Genomic DNA, 14,411 nt, shown 5'->3' on the forward strand with positions numbered 1-14,411 from the left:
AATATCAGGGTTGGAAGGGACCTCAGGAGGTCATCTTGTCCAACCCCCTGCTCAAAGCAGGACCAATCCCCAACTAAATCATCCCAGCTAGGGCTTTGTCAAGCCTGACCTTAAAAACCTCTAAGGAAGGAGATTCCACCACCTCCCTAGGTAACCCAGTCCAGTGTTTCACCACCCTCCTAGTGAAAAAGTTTTTCCTAATCTCCAACCTAAACCTCCTCCACTGCAACTTAAGACCATTACCCCTTGTTCTGTCATCTGGTACCACTGAGAACAGTCTAGATCCATCATCTTTGGAACCCCCTTTCAGGTAGTTGAAAGCAGCTATCAAATCCCCCCTCATTGTTCTCTTCTGCAGACTAAATAACCCGTTCCCCCAGCCTCTCCTCATAAGTAATGTGCTCCAGCCCCCTAATCATTTTTGTTGCCCTCCGCTGGACTCTTTCTAATTTTTCCACATCCTTCTTGTAGTGTGGGGCCCAAAACTGGACACAGTACTCCGGATGAGGTCTCACCATTGCTGAATAGAGGGAAATGATCACGTCCCTTGATCTGCTGGCAATGCTCCTACTTATACAGCCCAAAATGCTGTTAGCCTTCTTTGGAAGATGGCTTCTTGCGTTTGTTTGTTTGTTTGTTTGTTTTTCAAATTCACAGTCAGGCTCAGGCTCAGTATTTGGAAGTGGGAGCCATATTTTACCAGTGTGCCATTCATTGCCAGTTTTGGACATGCAGACCGAGAATAACCACCATGAATGACCTGAGGAAAAAGTCTTGAAGAAAAAAGACTTAATGTGATCTATTGTACTTTCATTTCACATACACAGACTGAATTCTTCACTCTCTTCCTGTGGCTGAGTGAATTACAATTAAACCATCCCCAAATATCCTTAGCTAACATACTGCCAGATTTTTTTCCTTTTTTTTTTTTTTAAGTGGTTAGGTCAGTAAGTCAGGATTTCTAGGTACCATCCTTAGCTCTGCTAACAACTATGTGTAATCCTCAGGCAAGTTGCTTACTTTCTCTCTGCTTTGATATATTCACCTGTCATCATCTTTGTATGGCAAAAGAAGTGATTAGCAATGTTCAAATAGCCGAGTCTAGATAAATAAGTAGCTTCAGAAGTGGCTTGGTGTAAGTCTGAGATGCCACCAGCAAAAGATCGACACGGGCACTATTTTTTACAGTGTGGTCCATAGTTTGTGACTGGTGTCCACAGTTACATTGTGTCTCATCTTCCAGAGGTGTAAGAGATGACCGCATCAGCCACGCTATGTTCTGAAAATATTCAATGTGGATCATTGTTTCTGGCATAGATTGAAGCAAGGAAGTTCATTTGTGGGTTGGCAATCAGATGTTGTTTGAGACATTAGTATTAGCCCAGAATTCTTTCCAGTGTGCCTCCAGATTGAATTAGGACAGCGGTTCTTAAACTGTGGGTTGGAACCCCAAAGTAGGTCGTGACCCCATGTTAAAGGGTTTGCCAGGGCTAGCATTAGACTTGCTGGGACCTGGGGCTGAAGCTGAAGCCCAAGCTCCACCCTCATCCAGGGTGGCAGGGCTCGGGCTCCACACCTCCCTCACCCCCGGGGTCATGTAGTAACTTTGTTGTCAGAAGGGGTCCCCGTGCAATGAAGTTTGAGAACCCCTGAATTAAGACATTTTTAAGAGCTTTAGCCCAATGCCAAAAAGGCTTGCAAGATTTCATGCATGTCTTTGTAAAGTTCTGGAGGTCCTCATGGATTGGTAAGTTCAAGTTGGTCATGGTTCACTTGTAACTGTCTCTCCGGATGCCTGTCACTCCAGATCTTGGGTGCAGCCAGATATACATGCCAGGGTGGGCAACCATTGAACAGATGTTGATTTTAATGTTCCAGCTGTAATTCTCTTTGTGGCAATAAGCTACACATGCAGAGATTTGGAATGTGAGAGCTGCCTGCTCAAACTGGTGTACTAAATTTAGTGATCAAGTATATCACTTCTACAGTGGCTGTTCAAAGTGTGTTCGCACTGGCATCCCATGTTGCGCCTATGAGTTTTCATATGAGGCTAATTGTTGCTTTTACCTTTTCACATGTCTTTTCCAGATGAGCTTTAAAAGACAAGCTTCTCTCTAGAGTTACACTTCAGACAGGGCTCATTTCGGATCTGTTGATGGTGAAAGAGGACATTAAGTGGTTCCTTGGCAGCTTTGTTGTTTAGGGAAAAGGCTATTACCAAGCTTTTGGAGGCATTGGGGCAGAGCTTCCAGTACTGAAAGTATTCCTATGTTATCTTGAGGCTGGTGGAGAGAATGTCACTGATGGCAATGAGGTCTTTGCCTGTACTGCAAGAGTGATGTTATCAGCATAAATGAACATACGCAAAATTGTGTCAGGTAAGACATTAATATAGGTATTGTATAGTGAAAGGGGACAACGCAGATCCTTGAGGTAAACCACCACAGAGGGCATGTGCTTTGCTGATCTCCCATTCAAAAGGACACCGTAGATACATTTGCTCAACATTGTGGCCAGGAGTCACATAGTGCTATGGTATTTGATGACCCTTGATGCCTTGGGCAATAGCCCATATCTCCATACTGCATCATAGGCAATGGATAAATCAGTCAATGCTGTTTTGATTCTTACATTCTGCTGGAAGCCACCCTCAATATAACTATTAGTGGTGAGAACCTGGCTGCAGCAACTTCACCCCAGTCCGAAACTGGCCTGTTCCTTTGGTAGAATGACTTCAAAGATGGGGTGAGATGGGCCAATAAAACCCTCTCCATTAACTTACAAGTTAATATGGGAATCTCTATTGCTGACCTAAGAATTGGACAACAGACCATAATGAACATCCTGGATTCCTCCAGGATAGATATCTTAAGGCCATGCCTGATGTACTTGGTGAGGCCATATTTTGCATCATTCATGGTGGCAATGAGTTCATAGCCATTAATTTTATATTTTACAGCTTGCTTATAGTCTGCAGCATGAGTTTCTTGTAGAGCAACAACATCAGTGTCCTTTTCCTTAAGAACTCTTAAGCATTAAGTCGGTACATACACAGCGCTTGTTCTGTGTTCTTTGATGCTGCTCTGGACAAGGGCTCTTAACAGATTTCACATTTAGCTACATATATGGACCCTAGCTTTGAAAACAACTGGATCCTCATGCTCTAAAAAGAGATTTATTGGCTCTTTTGCAGACTTACTGTTCGTGGTTTTTTTCTTGTCATATTCACACAGAGTAATTCTGTTTTGCATCCAGATGCGCAGTCTGTTTTGCAAAGGGTGCATTGAGGTGACACATCTACATCTCTCTCCTTTTGGATTATTGTGTCTGTGAGTTGGGAGAACTGCTCTCGTAAGTGCCACTTCCCTATGTAGGAGACAATGATAATTTATTTGCAGCGTGAATGCGGGTATATACATATTTGTACATTATTCGGGACACTTGGTCTTACCATGACTATTCTTGCGAAGAAGTATGAAAAAGGTTTGTATAGATCATCCTAGCAAATTCAGGGGTTATTCAAAACAGTATTTGTGAATCCTCTTTGCAGTATTTGCCCAGCTCCTAATTATGTCCCTTCTTGCTGTGAATAGTGCCATTCAGGACTGTTGACTCCAGGATCAGGAGCTGATTTGGGGCTTGTCTATGCTTAAAATGCTACAGCAGCACATTGGCATAAAGATGCAGCAGCTAGATTGATGGAAGAATTCTTCCATTGACTTAGTGCTGTCTACACTTTGCCCTCCCTAAAGTGTCACCTGACAACAGTGTACTGAATTGTGAAATGACCTACTCCTCTCCGCTTTTGGGTAAATATCTATCATGCAAACGATCCAAGGTGCTTGGAAAAGGAGCTACTCTTTTGCTTTTGGAGGTTGTATTTCCACTTCTGTCTTTAAACATGTTGATGGAACAGTATAGGGAAGTTTGCACTATGGCTGCCTACTTGGAACCAGGTCAATGGATAATGACAGAACTGCAGTCCCTAGGGCTGTCAGTCTTCCACCTTTTACCAGCACTAAATTTTCTACATGAAATTAAAAAGCCCTTCTTGCTCTCAGATCTGCGTTGGAATTAAATGAAGTGTGTGAGCTTGAGGGTAGGAACAGTTAGCTCAGGGGTAGGCAACCTATGGCATGCATGCCAAAGGCGGCACGTGAGCTGATTTTCAGTGGCACTCACACTGCTCAGGTCCTGGCCACCGGTCCGGGGGGCTCTGCATTTTAATTTTAAATGAAGCTTCTTAAATATTTTAAAAACCTTATTTACTTTACATACAACAATAGATTAGTGTTATATTATAGTCTTATAGAAAGAGACCTTCTAAAAACGTTAAAATGTATTACTGGCACGCGAAACCTTAAATTAGAGTGAATAAATGAAGACTCGGCACACCACTTCTGAAAGGTTGTCGACCCCTGAGTTAACTCCTTGCATAGTGGCATAACTGCCATGCCTGCCTAGCAAAGTCAAGGTTTTTTTATAAGTGAGGGCAGCTAAAGGAAAGAGCCCATTCTCCCCAAATTGTTGTGGAGATCTTTGGTGTAATTGCACTGCACAGCTTGTACTGCAATTTACTAAACCATTTCATTGTCCCCATTTAAATGGTTTTTCAGCAGTTGAGAGAGAAATGAATCTGCCCCCATGAATTTAAAGCAGGCTCCTGTGTTTTAAACAGAAAGAATGAGCTAGAAGGCTGCAGTCAGCAGCAACGATATTTTCTGTCTCGCATTCTTGAAATACGTGTGTTTCACCTCTTACTCTGGCACTTTTGCTGAACAGTGGTTTCAGATACAGATCCTGTGAACTTCATTCTGAAATGTAGATTTGTCTTGCAGGGTATGTTTTAGTAAAATGCAAAGTACTTCCAATACTAAACTGGGTGTATGTATTTAAAACAACAAATAAACCTAAAATAAATAAAAACCTATGCCTTTAAATTTACATGCCCTATGGAGTGAATTATACTGAGATTGCTTGCATTGATAGTGCTACACTAGTGGGAAATTAGAAGAGAAATCCTAAGTGCAGACAGGATTCACAAATGGCAACAACTTAATGGACATTTAGGCAAATGTACCAATCAGTTAAAAGATCCAGCATAGTGAGAGGAGCTATGCATAACGGAAGTAGAGAGGGAGTTGGTTTTCTTTACTATGTGATAAAGGATAGTTAAGCTGAAGAACAGGTTACCAAGGGAGATTGTGGAATCCCTGTTAGTCGAGGTTTCTAAGAACGGTTTAGGCGAATACCTGTTAGGAATGGTCTAAATGTACTTATTCCTGCCTCAGCATGGGGGGATGGGTTATATGACCTCTTGAGGTGCCTTCCAGATTTACATTTCTATGATTCTACGATTAAGGCTGTGATTCTTTTATGGAAGTCGTAGAAGTCACTGATTCCATTACTTCAAGCTCAGGCACCCCACGGCCAGCCACACCGGCCGTTGCCGGAGTGACCCAGGACCAGCTGCTACGGTGGTCCTGGCCAGCAGTGGCCAGTGCGGCTGGTCATGGGGACCACTCATATAGCAGTTCTGGGGAGCCCCAGGGAGTGTCTGAGCAGCGGTCCCGGGGGCTGCCCCAGGGCCAGCCGCACCGGCCATTGCTCAGGCGACCCTGGATAGCCGGAGCAGCGGCCAGCGTGGCTGATTCCGGGAAGTGCCCGAACAGCGGTCCCTGGGCAGCTGGAGTAGCAGCCCTGGGGTGCCTGGAGGCCATCCAGAGAGTAGTCCCCAATGGCAGGGTGACAGTCAACCCCCAGCACTGCAGCAGCCCCCCCTGGAACAGCAGGGTCCCAGAAGTAGAGATTTAGTCAGGGGTATTTTTGGTAAAAGTCATGGGCAGGCTGTGATTTTTGTTTGTTTGTTGCCCCATGACTTGTCCATGACTTACCAAAAATACCCATGATTAAATTTTAGCCTTATCTATGATATATTCTGACCTCAGGCTGCAAAATAATAAAACTTTTTAAAACAGCTGTCAAGCAAAATTAAAGCAAGCTACTTAATTCTTAAACTTTTGTAATAATAATTTTGTGTCGTTTTCAAGGAGCTTTTACATAAAGCCAATACCATCTCAAAATGTAATTTTAAACATTGCATGAACATTATAATTTAAAGGATGCTAGATAGGGAATAATAAAATAAGATTCTGCCAGCAAAAATATGAGCTAATCTGTTCAGGGAAAACAGTTGGTAACACAGAGATTTAGTGAGAAGGGGAAGATGTGTGAAAAGCAATAATGCTGAAAGAGAACTAGGGATGGTAGTGGAAAGAAAGTAGGTATGCAGTGTGATATGGCTGCAAAACTAAAGCCAGTGTGTGTTTGATCTGCATACACAGAAGCATCTCATAATTCAGAAGGAAGGTGGCCAAGACAAGCTACTGCAGAACATGCAGAAGGGATCAATCCTGAAAGGGACTAGACTAGATGACCTAATAAACGTTATAAATCCATTATTTTTCCCCAAGTTAAATTTTAGCCTTGTGCCATGGGTAGAACTTCATTGCCATGTTTTGTGTGTTATTACAGAAAATAATGGCTGATTACAGTTTTATCCGTTTCCTAGGGAGGTTTCTGAGGCAATGTCTTATAAAGCAAATTTAGTTAAGGGATGTGAAGGAAACCAGGAATTACAGTAGTAAAGAACAAGTAGATAGCTTAGAGCTGTAATATCCTGGCTTATTAACTAGTGGGGCAGTGGGTGGGGACATGACTTTTTTTGTCCTGAAAACAGTTCCCTACCACAGTGACATTGGCTTTTGACCAAGGCATATGCCAGAAAAATGGAGTATATCATAAAATCAATGTATAATGTACAATTCAGATACAGCACTTAACTTTTTACACACTAGTGAGAGGTCTCATTGAAGTAAATGGGAATACACAGTGTGTGAAGTTCAGCAGGTGTGTAAGTCTTTGAAGGGTCTGAGCCTATATGGAGGAAATTGAGAGGCATTGTGATGGAAGATATTAATAGGCATTAAGGGGACCAAATTAAATGAACCTTCTGCTGGAAACCAAGTAACTCTGCTTTCTACAAGTGGTAACTCCAGCTTCATTAAACTCCTGATCCAAAATTAATAAATGTATATCATGAGTATGATGGGGTGGACTAGGCCCAGAGGCCCCCTTCTGGAGGCGTCAGGGTCCTGTCACGCCCATCCGAGGAACGGAGCAGTGGAGCTAAGTCTTCCAAGTGGCCTAGAGAGACTGCAAAGGGCTAGCCAATCCGAGAGGCTGCAGGGAGCAGCCAGTCAGTTTCTTCCTGGAGCCAGAGGAGTGCAGCTGATTACTCCTGGGGGAATTTTGCGCCACTGAACATGCACAGAATTTATGTCTCCCGCAGATTTCTTTGTTTCCTTGCAGAAAAGTGACTTTCTGACTGGGAAGCAAAGGGAAGCCACAAGAGCGGTCATAAGACCCTCCCCAGCAGTATGTTTTGGGTGCCAAGGGCACCTGGCAGAGGTAAATCACTGTGGGGCAGGGGACAGGACGTGGGAAGACCCGGCGGGTGGCTCCTACCCTCCGCCAGACTTAGCTGCTAGTCCCAGCTGGGCTGGGGAAGATGAGACTTCCTCGTCCCCTGCATGGCATCCAGGGATGTCAGACCCACCCCCAGATCTTTCCCAGCTGTAGTAAGCTCTGAACCCCACCCCACCCCCCGGTGCTTCCTGCACCCATTGCTCCTCAGCTGCAGGGGGAAGGATCACTGTACAGGGAGCTGCTCCCCCTTCCACCCAACCCCCGTGCATCCAGACCCCCTCATACCAAGACCCTCCCACCGAGTCTCACCCCCACACACACCTAGAACCCCCCCCCAACAAGCCCCACTCCCTCTGCACCTGGATTACCCCAATGAGCCATCCACACCCAGATTCCCACCCTAACCGAGCCCCAACCAGCTGCACCTGGATCCCCACCCCATTGAGCCCAACTCCCCCAGCATCTGGACCATTCCCAGTGAGCTTCTCACACAGAGACCCTCCTGCTGAGCTCTATCCCCCTGACACTCAGACCCTGCCGCTGAGCCGCAACCACCTTTCATCTGGACCCCCCTGTTGAGTACTATTACCATTGCACCCAGAACTCCCCAACAAGCCCCTGTGCATCCAGATCCCCCCTGCACCTGGATCCTTCACTGAGCCACCCACACACAGATTGCCCCACGCAGAACCCTCTCAACCCACACCTGGATCTCCCCACACTAAGCCCCTCCACACTTGGATACTGCCATGCTGAGCCTGCCTACCCGCACCTGGCACGGAGGGGCAGGGCCCTGGTGTATTTCTGGGGCAAGTCCAGTCCTTGCACTGTGTCAGGGTTTGACGCAGCCTCACCGCTGAGTCTGTGTCCCGGGGGGGGAGGGGAGGGGAGCTGCACAGTGATCTCCCACCTCTGTGCAGCCAGTGGCCTGTGCTCCCCGCTGCCATGCTGGAGCCTCCCCATTTGACAAATAACATTTGCAGAATTTTAAAATACTGTGCACAGAATTTTTATTTTTTTGGTGCAGAATGCCCTCAGGAGTAGATGATGTTCCAGGCTGGCTAAAGGGAACTGCAGCACCATGGACAGCTCAGTGCTGGAGGATGGGGGTGGGAGTGTGGAAGAGCACCTGGCTGGCTACTGGGCCTGAATACAGGAGGGCCCTGAGCTAAGGGTGAAGCATGGGTGAAGGCTGGGACTGCGGGGAAGTGGCCGAAGGAACTGAAAGTAGCTTTGTTAAAGGGACAGGGTGGTGTGTGGCTGCTATTCTTGAGGTCCTTGGCTGGGACCCGGAGTAGTGAGTGGGCCTGGTGGTGTGTGTCTCCCCCCCACCCACCCCCCATAGGCCACTGGGGAAATGGCCTACAATCGGACAGCGGTAGACCTCCAGAAGGGGATCTGAACTACTTAGTGGCCCAGCTGGGACCAGAAGGGCCCAGAAATGGCAAAACCATTGCCTCCAGGGAGGAAGCCCTGTGGGTACGGCCTGATACCAGGTCTGGGACTGTTTAAAGACCGCAGACACATCTGACCAGAAGAGGCGCTCATGAGAAAGTGGGTGTCATGTCGTTGCAGTGAGTTTCTAACTTTTCCAAAGTATACAACAAATATTATGTAAGTGTTTTCTCAGGTTGGCAAATTTCAAAATAGGTTTGATTTTAAATTTAACTATGTCTAATCTAAGTGCAACCAAGTGTCAGGCTGATTATCTTAGGGAAGACATAGGGGCTCTTTTCAACACAAAAATTGTCTTTCCGAATTAATAAACGCAGATTGGCAGGGACTGTCTGGAACTGTCAAAAAACGATGTGTAAAGTAAAGCAAATGCCATCTTGGTTAATGGTAACATAGAAATTAAACTTCTGACCTTTTTAGTGTTTGCTAAAACATACTTTTCATCCATGCAACAATAAACTAGCAGCTTCCTGGGCATCTAGTCATAAGCGTATGTTCAAATATTTTATTAGATAAATGCAGTAAAGGCAGAATGCTTCTGTGACAGGAGGCTGGAAAAGCAGCTACATTTTCATGGCATATCACATAACAAGATATAGGTCTGTTCCCACGGGGACCTATGGAGGGCACAAGTGACATTGCCTGTGAACTGCATATTTATAACTGAAACTTCATAAAACTATTCCAACAACTTCTGACAATCAAGAGAAGGTCCATATGAAGAAGCAGCATAAGAATTGCCATGAGTTGTGTTGGGGGAGGGAAGTTGGTGGGAAGATACTTGCTGCACTGAGTCGAACATGAGTTCGTTTTTAAGAATAAGATTTTAATTTAAACCCCCTTGCCCGCATTGGCTAATTGGTCATGAATGGAGATGATAGCTCAGCTAGACACTATTCCCATTACTGTAGATAATTCAGAGTAAAAAAACAGCCACGTTACAGTCCACATCCAAGTCTTCACTAGCAAGGCTACTTAGATTGCAGTGTCTTCCCTTGGATACCTGTGCGCAGCACTGTCACCATGCCTCAATGGGTCACAGCTGAGAATACCAGATTCAAGACAAGCTGCTGATAAATAGGGCAGACTCACCCAAAACTGGTGGTTATTCTTCCATTTGGTATACCAAGCCAGTAACAAAAGTAAACTTCTGTCTCACCACACTGGTTAGCAAGAAGTCAGAAATGCAGCCTCCTTAGGCATTCCAACCCTTGTCTCACCACCCAGACACTGAACTCTATGATGAGTTGTTGCTGAAAACCATCACATACAGGGTCCTCTAATCCCAAGAGAGATTAGCCACATAGCCAGGTCAGTATATAACTCAGATCTTACCCAATAATCACACTGTTGCCAGTCTTTAGCATCTAATATCTAAAGGTTTATTTATAAGAGAAAAGAAGAAGAGAATTAAAAGGGTTAAGGAAGTCATATACATAACAATCATTGAAAAGTACTTGAATCAGATTTATAGCAGTGATATTACAGATTGCCGGCTTGTAAAGACTCTGGTAACTTCCAAAAAATTGGAAGGTCTTCAGTCAATATGCTTCTTTTAGTGTAAGTCCATAGTTCAGAGATCAGAGCAGGAAAGAGGCAAAATGGATATACTTCTACAGTCCTTTACTATACCTTCTCCCATGTGGAGGGAATTCTCTCAGTCTTAGTTTGTGGGAAATTATAGGCACAAGATGGAGTCCACGGTCACATGCCCTTGCATGCTTTGATGACTCATAGGAGCAGCCATTACCCATATTCTGGCTAAAGCATCCACAGGAAGGCTCGCTATGCTGGATGAATTTCTTCTATGTCCCATTGTGAGAGTTAAGTGTTCTTTAATGAACCATCAACTTGAATGGTCCATTCACACTGTGCTGGCTATACTGGATGTAAACTATCTTGTGGGTGTTACCCCAGGAGCAAACACATTTAAAATACTGGTACATAGTCAATATTCATAACTTTAGATCCAAAGTTCATACATGCATACAAAAGGATAATCGTACTCAGCAAATCATAGCTTTCCCACTAACACATCACATGATACTACTTTGTACAAGATTTGTTGCAGTTGTCCAGTAGTGGCAATATTAATAATATAAATGGTCATGTTCCAATCATACAGCGTCACAAGCACCCATGGCTTTGGTGATGGAATTTGGTCTTTGAACTATCTGTAGAAGATACTGAATGTTTTCAGGGGATTTGTTCTGCCCCCCCATCTTCCCCCTTCCTGATGTCCTTTCCTTCATCTTGGCTTTGTAGCTTCTTTTGCAGAATCTCTGTGGATGTTTTTTTATTATGTGAAGTCAAAAGGAAAAATAGTCACAACCACTTCCCATAATTTATGATGAATCTAAATGACAAATCTCTTTAAGAGCCATGGACTAGTAACAATTTTTAAAGCCCTCATCAATCTAGTTCCACAACAAAGCATGCCAGAGAGAGAACGTAAAATGAAAGATGATCTTTTGTGCAAAAAGTGCCTTTTAGTGTTAGAGGGTGAACCTTAGTTCATAACATAAAGGGGATCTTGTATCTTGCTAGGCATTTGCAATTCCTGGAAGCACAAGGGTCACAAATTGTAAGTTGCCAACAGGAATAGAAGATACCACAGGGAGGCACTGTGGCTTAGTAGATAGGGCCCTGGACTAGGAATTAGAAGGACCTGAGTATTAATTCTGGTTCTGTCACTAGTTTGCTGGGTAACCGTGGCAAGTCACTTGCTCTGCCTGTACCTCCATTTCCCCATGTGCAACATGGCGATAATGATACTGACATTTTTAAGAGCTTTGAGAGCTACTAATGAAAGTGCTATATAAGAGCTAGGTAACAATAATAATTCTTTTACCTTGTAATAATAATAAGGGTGAGGGAAAGCCCCTTCTCTCAGTTAACTTATGGCTTGTTGATCTTGTTCCATGTTGCTATAATGAGCTCTGTGGCTGATGTAAATTGTAAGATTTGGTATGGCATCCATGGGACTTGTAAGCCTTTATTAGGGATAAAAGGTATAGATGATGGCTTGGAGTCATTTGCCTGGAGAAGAAGACGTCCTTGGATAGGTTGTGTTCTCAGTCCTTGCGCTCTCGTTAGACTCCAGCAGCAACCCGCTGTATTTGACATCCTTTCTGGCTTTCTCCATTTGGATGCGTGAAATGGTAATCGTGATGACTAGATCAACGGGAACATAGATACATTATTATTATTTTTTTCAGAACATCAGCTGGAATAAGGTGCTCTCTCCAGTTTGAGGTTTTTCTGGTTAAAGAAAGAATAAAATGGCCTTGATGTTGCTCAGTCGACAGCCTGGAGTTCTGTTGCAGAGAACAAGTCAGCTATTTGCATGTGGTAAGTATTCCCTTCATGCTTATGTAAAATATTATCAATGTAATTTACTATTGCCAGGTTTTGTCTAATAGTCTTCGATCCTCCAGATTTTGAAGAATTACCACTGCATTCAGCAGCATTAGCTAATGCTGCTGTCATAGCCCAGAAATGTCAGAAACAGTTGTTCTTAAAGACTGCAAGCAGTGGAAGAAATACTCAGGAGCTGTTTTGTGCTACAATAGAATTTTTACTAACTGAAACAAATTTCTTTTTTCAAACACTGAATTCTGCTTTTATGGGACATCTTCCTGACTTTGAACAGTGTGGAAATGAGAAATCAACCATCAACAGTGGCCTTTATTATTTCTTTTTCTTTATGCACTTTATGTATGATCCTGCATTCCCTACTTCAGTGAAGTCAGTGGGAGTTTTGCATTAGTAAGAGCTCCCTTATTGAGAACACATTACTTTTCTGACAGTGCACCAGTTAGCTATCTATTTCATGCAAGAGCTATATAAAGTGTCAAACTATTATCTGATCCTAGGTGTATAATGAAAAAATTCTTGCTTGGATACTGCTCTATATGTTAGTATACTATTTAGAAATATTAAACCTACAATCTCTTCAAAGCAAATATTAAACTCCTTGGCCCTCATGATCTTTTCTAACGGTGTAGATTGAGCTGGGTTTTGTATGATAGATAAAACAGTATAAAATTTAGATCTGCATCTGTTTTATCCAGTTTTATATCAAATAGAATTTGGACTGAATGGCTGCTTCTTCTTTGCTAATAAATGTTAAACCCACTGTGAAAAAACCCAGACAAACAAAGAAGCCTCACCTCCACTCAAAAACTAAACTTCATGCTGAAGGAATTGACTTCCTTTCAAATGCTGTACTTCAGAGAGCAGCTGACCTCTGCTTGACATACTCAGTCTATTCTTGTAACCATGTGAATGCATCAGGTCAATGCTGCAGTCAGGAAAATACAGTTGTATTCATGCCTGTGACGCACTGATGGTCTGTGGTGTGTAAATCAGGGATCATCCAGTCAATAATGGACAAAGAAAAGTGCTTGGAGCAACCAAGCCCTTATTGGCTATCAGTGCTTTGAGCTCATTTGTCTCTTGGAATTATGCTTCCCAAACCAGGACAATAATTACATTGCAGTGGGGGGGGGGAGGGAGGGCTGAGGGGTTTGGAGTAGTAGGTCATCCACCTCCATGGCATTTTCCACCCGTCCCTGGGTCTGGGGATCCACTTTGGTGAGAGTGTGATGTGGGATGCGGTGGATGAGCACTGGACTGTCTTCCTTGCCAATCCACCACAAATGGCAGTAAATCTGCAGTAAATGGCTCCACCAACTTGTCAGAAGTGTTCCCTCTACATTGGGGAACTTCCTTGAGTGTGGAGAAGCCCCACCATGGAGTTAGAGGGAAGAGCAGATGATCCTTCTGTGCTGTGACTGTATCCCCCGAGATTGAAGAGTATAGTAGGATTGGGGGCAAGCATCTGTAACCCCACACACTTTTTGTGGTTCTCTGTCCCCTTCTAGTGGTGACTGGGCCACATCGAGATTGATGAGCCTACTACATCCTTGGCTAACAGAGTGGTGTTTTTTAGCTCAGGCAGTGGAAGCAGGCTCATGTTAGAGGCAGAGATCCTAGGTTTAATCCCTGCTGTTTGCAAGATACCCAGGAGCATGATGTTACACCTCTCCTCTCTGGAGAACAATATGTGGAAACCTTCTTGAGTATGCTACCACTGAAACCCTCTCCCATAGATTTTCCATTATTATTAAGCATTCAGAGTATGCAGTGCTGTACAGAACAGAGAAAGACCTGCTCCTCGGAGCTTTATTGATAATTGGGCCATAAATTTATTTCAGTTGTGACCTTAACTGTGGGAACAGTGAATAAAAGTTCATAAAATGTCAGAATAACTTGTCACAATAAATGTTGATGGGAAAAGTTACAAAAGGGGCACAGACTAATTAGTCTAAACCAGGGGTCGGCAACCTATGGCACTTGTGCCAAAGACGGCACACCAGCCGATTTTTAATGGCACGCTGCTGTCTGCCGGGGTCCCGCTCAGCCTGCTGCCAAACCCTGGTAGGCAGCAGCGTGCCATTAAAAAT

General features: G+C 44.0%; 1 protein-coding gene across 7 annotated transcripts in view; it reads left to right on the plus strand.

The window, feature by feature from the left end:
- The window catches only part of ABAT (4-aminobutyrate aminotransferase), a 175,484-nt gene that overhangs the window by 72,393 nt on the left and 88,680 nt on the right, over nucleotides 1-14,411 (plus strand). For 6 of the 7 annotated variants that reach the window (XM_065559926.1, XM_065559925.1, XM_005295249.5 and 3 more), the window contains one exon: nucleotides 12,162-12,294. The exons of the other annotated variant lie outside the window; for it this stretch is intronic. In XM_065559926.1, coding sequence (XP_065415998.1) covers nucleotides 12,225-12,294 — 70 coding nt within the window. In that variant the 5' untranslated portion in view covers nucleotides 12,162-12,224. The remainder of the gene's footprint in view (nucleotides 1-12,161; nucleotides 12,295-14,411) is intronic. 7 annotated transcript variants of the gene reach the window in all.

Source organism: Chrysemys picta, chromosome 10 (genome assembly GCF_011386835.1).
Source record: "Chrysemys picta bellii isolate R12L10 chromosome 10, ASM1138683v2, whole genome shotgun sequence".
NCBI lineage: Eukaryota > Metazoa > Chordata > Testudines > Emydidae > Chrysemys > Chrysemys picta.